At 40.0% G+C, this 6,070-nt stretch overlaps 1 protein-coding gene across 1 annotated transcript; it reads left to right on the top strand.

Annotated features, from left to right (window-relative positions):
* The first annotated feature begins 3,060 nt into the window (after window positions 1–3,060).
* On the top strand, window positions 3,061–5,149 carry CALHM4 (calcium homeostasis modulator family member 4). The gene is made up of 2 exons (XM_005445743.3): window positions 3,061–3,628; window positions 4,401–5,149. Exons 1-2 carry the CDS (start codon window positions 3,071–3,073, stop codon window positions 4,803–4,805), a joined length of 963 nt encoding a protein of 320 aa, XP_005445800.1. The 5' UTR covers window positions 3,061–3,070; the 3' UTR covers window positions 4,806–5,149.
* Window positions 5,150–6,070: the final 921 nt, after the last annotated feature.

Below are 6,070 nucleotides of genomic sequence, written 5' to 3'. Positions count from 1 at the left end.
CTCCCTAAGAAATTGTGCTGCATTGTATTTTTAAAAAATCTCTAAAAGATTATCATTAGCATAATTTCACTGCAGTGAAGCCATCACAAAGCACTTAAGGCTTCCCATAAATGAGCACCATTTCATTTATCCAGTTCTGAATGTAAGGATGAATTACTTCAGCCTGCATTATTATTACTACAGTCATGAAAGAACACTGTGGACTGGACACTGCAATGCATGGTAATAACACATCAACATCGTTTGGAAAATACATATGTGCACATGTATATACATGTAAGTTCACACATATAATAGGAAGCCGTTCATAGAAGGTACTAAGTTTTGAAAGGTTTGCATGTGATTGAGAAAATGAAGCTGAAATGGTGTGACCAAATAAACTGGGGATTCAATGGCTCCAGTGAGGGAAACAAGTCAATGATGGACTGCACCCACATCTTCAGGAACAGAACAAAACCACCTTCTTAATTATCATCTGACTTTCAGCCCTATGAAAGTAGTAGAGGCTGGCACATTATCTGGCACCTGTTTTAAAACTTAATATAGACTTCACAGGAATCATCCAATGACAAGCAAATGACAAGCAAAAAAAAAAAGACAAGCAAAACCATGGCTAAGGTTTGCCCACATATCCTGTTTGCCTCAGATGTCAGCTATAAGCATCTCTCTGCTTCAGAGGCAAGGTGGCTGTCACCTCAGGTAGTGGTATTTTGGATTGCATTCAGTCCTAACTCTTCCTGGGCATTGGATAAAGAGCCTAAGTGTCTACCTCAGGACTCCAGGTTCCTCTGCAAAGGCAAGTACTTAAAGGTTTGATGTGCCGCCCAAGCTCTTAATTGGATCCAAACCTGTAATTTGTTCCATAATAGGATGACCTAGCAGGATTATTCACAGCACAGCATGAAAGTAAATGCCAAAGAAGTGAAAATGCAGCAGAACAAAGTTGTATTGATTGTATAAATTGCCTCATTAAACAGCCTTAGGCTGACTATGAATATTTCAGTGTTGTACATCTCTTCAGTTGCACATCTAATGCGTTTCTCGAGTAAACAAGTGATGCTTGGGAAAGCCTTCCTCCCTTATAAACAAAATAAGACATGGGCTCTCAAAGAAAGCTCAGCAGCAATCAATTAGAGATTTTTAAACGAACTGAGGCATAATAGAAGACTCTTATAAAACAGATCTTCAAAATAATTTTGTAATAGCCTGATGGGTTTATTTCACTGAATTTAAAGGAGGTAATTTTTTCCAAAATATAATGCCACCTGTAAAAAACCAAAAAAAAACCCAAAAAAAAAGTTATTGAAAATCCCATGATACTGAGAAAATGAAGCTTCAAAATGGCAGTGTTCAACCAGCACTGGCATTTTGTTGTGCTACTTCTCTGCCTAAACAACCAAGAACTTAACAACAGGTTCCAGACAAGCTGTGGCAAAGTGCTGCTGGATGTTTCAGCGTGTTTCTCTATCACTTTTAATTTTGTGTAATAGTGTCACATAGTTTTGAAGGCCAATTACCAGTGAGAACCTCTTTCACAGATTGTGACTGGAGATGAGACAAGCAGATGTCCACCCTAAAAGTGCACTGGAGGAACAAGGTCTTGCCTAGTAAATAGGCAAGACATGTGTAACACACCATCCATGCATGTAACAGCTGTGAGACTACCTCTGCCACGCAAGCAGATACCATGGGTCTTAAAACTATTTTTTGAGCTGAAAGTTATTATTAGCAACCCTCTCTGCAAGGGGAGAGAAGAGACTGTGCAGTCAAACACTATTATATCATGCGACCAAGTCCACACATGCTGGAGATAGTCTTCCATTACAGGTGGCTGTTTTCCTCATAGATTTTCCGCCTAATGTTTTTTTCTGTTCTTGGTAAAAATATTTATATTACAGGCAGTTTGACTTCTCAGAACTTAAACACAAGTATTTGCATATTCAGATCAGCTTAGGGTATGCAATGTAGAGAACTACTGGATAGCATGACCATAGACAAAGTGCAACCCTGAGAAAATGAGCAGGAGTGAAACGTTCTAAATTAACCTCTGTTTAAGGCTTGATTTGTGACAGATGCTGACAGCCCAGATCATGACTCCCAGTATTCAGAAAACAGTCCTGGAAATGTTTAACTGAAAAATTTCTACCTCTGTCCACAGAAGAGACTGACAATACTGACAGAAAATCTTAGAACTTGTAATCGCAAGCATGCTAAATAAATGCCAGCTATTATCATAAGCATGTCTGAAGCTGGCCTGACGCTGTGTGAATAGCAGATTACACATTACCAAAAAGAAAATCTTTCCAAAGGAAACATTCAGTCAGAAAAGAGATATGCTAGCTTCTTGCCACCTACAGGTGAAACACTAGAATTCTCACGGTCCAGTGCTAACTACATCTCAGACTCCAGCGTTTGGGGACCAAACTGCCCAGAACTTACATTAAATACAAATAGCATTAGGATTCCAATCTTTATGCAACTTATGGCCTCTTTCCTGGTTACATTTTAAATTTTAAATTCTTCAGTTTCTATAATCAATCCACTTGACAAGGCCTGCTTTGATTGCTTTTTTATGAAGAATAACTGAAAAATCTCCTTTTTTTTCCCCTCCTTACTCCCCTGCCATGCTTCTGCTAATTACCATTGATTAGCAAACAGCTTGCCAATTAACCCTAACAGGGTAGTCATTGGTTTGATAGCACTGCATGTTATCCAAATTAGTTTCAGGCAACTAGCAAGGGGCTGGCAGAGCTCACAATTGCCAAAAAGCTGAATGTTCCAGAACTACTGAGATAAATTATTGAATCAGTTAAAACACATGATTGGAAGTTTGTAAGTATTTTTAAAGCTAGTAAACAAGCTTCTAGTTATCATAGAGTAGAATCAAGAATTAGTGAGAGCAGCAAGACTAGCAGGGCTGTTTTGGTGTTGTGTTTGGGGTTTTTGTTTGCTCAGTGGTTTTGTGGGGTTTTTTTATTTATGTTGTTGGAGTTTGTTCTACTCTAGTCTGCCATTAATGTTAGTTAAATATAACTAAAAGCTAGCACTGACTTAAAGCAAAAGATCTAAAATGACTTTACTTCCAAAGTGGTTAACTTTTCTAAAAGGCAAAGAGGTTGTTATTGCTAATGCTGTAATTGCAATATTGACAATTGGTGGGCAGCAACTTTTCTCTTTTTTTACATTCAGCTGTCCCTGTCACGTTGGGCAGAACCTTATCTATGGGCTGGCTTTCCTAGGAGTTCCTGCACTGATTCTTCTGGTTGTTGGCTATGCTCTAAATAACCAGACTTGGAGGCTGGTTACAGGCAAAAGGTCTCTTCTTGAGGAAACGGCTACACCAAACCGGTTACTGCAATGCAAACTGGTCTGCTTTGTCTTGTGCAGCATCACTGGGAGAGCACTGGTTGCTCCAGTAACATGGCTAGCAGTGACCCTGATAAATGGCTCATATTATGTCTGTGCTGTGAGTGAGTATGTGTCTGAGCATTATTACGGAGCTAATCCTAATGTTACTGCTAGTGAACGCAGAAGGATATTGGCTGCATTTCCATGCAGTCAGTTAGTTCCTCCGGAGCTGACCCGGGCCAGAGATGAAGTGATTCTTCTACTCCGATACCAGTCACAAGTGAGTAACTCATGTTGCTTCTATTGCCTGCAGAGCTAACGATGACAACTAGAGTTAATTCAGCAGACCAAGTGATAGGAAAAAACAGTATCTTCTGCCTCAAGTGCCAAATCTGTGTTTTGTGAAGCCCACTTTGTTCCTCTAAGTGGAACTGAACTTGAGGTATATAAATTACTATTTGTGGTTGTCCTGTTTATTACTTGCTACTGGAGGATGTATTCTTCCTTGTGTAGTATCTTGAAAAGTACTGTCAAGCAAGACAAACAGAAGTTCAAGAGCCAGAGAGGGTATGAAGTTCCTTCATTCAGACCTAAGAAACATGTGACTAAGGGGCCCAGGCTGTGAGAGCTCCACATGAAGCGTATTAAAATCTTGGGTTTAGATCAGACTCAATTCTAAAAACTTACATACTGGATAAATAACAGGGTGACATTTATATATAAATAACATTTAGTTGTCACTTCAGAGAAAATTGGTTTTGAACAGGCAGGCCTATAAACTAATATAGGCTAGGAATTGGATGGCTTCCGTAACAGCTGTGGAGGCAAAATCCTTAACAAATTACACAACAGAACTTTGTTAAACTTGACAGAAAGAAGCTACTTTACTACATGGCTACCTCTAGTGGGTTTAATGGCAACACACTATTACCAGGCTTGTACCTTGTTAACCTTATTTAGGAAAAGCAAGATAATCTTGCAGATTTTTCTGATGCTCAGAAGTTACTACTGTATTTTCAGCTGTACAGTTCTGTTCTTTTCTTCTTTTTAAGGTGGCTGGCTGGCTTCTAATTGCTGTGGTAGTCATCACTGTCTTCCTGTCTTACTGCCTGGCGAGCTGTTTCTCCCCACTCAGCTTTCTACATTTCAGATACTGGAGCAACTATGTCCATAATGAGCAGGAGCTCTTTGATGAAGCAACAGACCAGCACTCCAGGCTCTTTGCCATGCAGCATGTAAGGAAGTTCTTTGGCTTTGTCCCAGGGAGTGAAAATGTAAAGGAAATCCGTATCCCATCTCTCAGAGAGTGGCAAGCCATTTCTGGTCTGGCCTTTCTAAAACGAGTGGATGAGGAGCACTACGACTACAGCCTCCTCCATGACTGGGCTCTCAAGGAGTCTGTAAATGGAAAATACATGAAGACTGATGGGGACCCTGTGATCAAAACACACCACTGAGTGTCTGAGCCCCCACCAACACGCTGCAGAAAAACAGGAATGTGTCTAGCTCCACGTCAGACCTGAGCTGTTCTGGAACTTCTCAATGCCCGATACCATATTACGCTGCTACATGATGTGAGCAAGTATGTCTTGCTAATGTAGTCCTTTAGCACATGCTTCCAGAAGCCTTTTCTGACTGTGTGTGATTCCTGTGGGATGTGATGGTCTAGGTCTAGATTAGGGTAGGCTGTTCCAGGCTGCAGCTCTCTGCTTTCTAATATTTGTACTAAAAGGATGAGTATGTAGTGGAAGAGAACGTTATTCCCAAATGCTTTTTCTTTCCTTCCATAAAAAAAAAAAAACCACTTTGAAAATACTAGCTAGACTTCGATTGGATCATATGAGTTCCATTCTGCACAGACCAAAAGAGGTTATCCAGCTTTACCTTAGTGACCCCTAGCAGAAATGCCTTCTCTTCCACATCTTTCTTGTATTATGTGAATAAAATGTACTGAGCTAAGCCTGTGGCAACAGCAGCACAGAAGAAATGTATAGGGAAATGTCAGCAACAAAGGCTGAGTCTACATAGTGATGAGAGAACTTTCAGTTCTGGTAAGGAGATAAAATGCTCACTGAAAAGCACAGGATGGAGGGCCGCAACAGCTGGATGAACACCTACTTCACCTGTAGAAAACTGAGTTCAAATGTATTCTGGGTGAAAGCAATAGTAAGGTCAGTCTCCTATTCCTTTTGGATATACTTCACAATTTGTCAGCTGTTTGTGTGCTTGCCTACTGTACAAATAGCAAACCAGGATGGGAAACAAATCTCACTCTGCAGTAAGGTTTGCTTTGTCTGCAGAAAAACTTACAATCTAGCTGTACTACTGGGCCCATAAATACTACTGTGTTAAAAACTTCTTGCTGAACTTAGTGAAAGAAAGCTTAGTAATATTTTTGTGTTAATTCAGTGTGGTATGATGTGCAGTTACTGCATCTCATCTCTCCAACTCCCTGTCCAGAAGTTTCTAACTCTAAGGGCGGGGGAATGCATACCATAGTTCTTCATAATGCTTCCTGGATTGCTATGCCATGTACGTATGTCCATGTGTGTGCTACAAAGCCATATGCTAGATTATAGGAAGTTATCTGCTGTTAGTAAGTGACCCCAGAGCGTTGAAATGGAAAAATATAATTACTTAGTACATTTTACTAGGAGCCAACAGTAAGCTAAATTGCAGATCTTGGTAAAGTGTTTGGTCTTGAAGATTTAAACTTCTAAAC

The sequence above is a fragment of the Falco cherrug genome, chromosome 6, assembly GCF_023634085.1.
Source record: "Falco cherrug isolate bFalChe1 chromosome 6, bFalChe1.pri, whole genome shotgun sequence".
In the NCBI taxonomy this organism is placed as follows: Eukaryota; Metazoa; Chordata; class Aves; order Falconiformes; family Falconidae; genus Falco; species Falco cherrug.
This window is presented reverse-complemented; position numbering and strand designations above follow the sequence as displayed.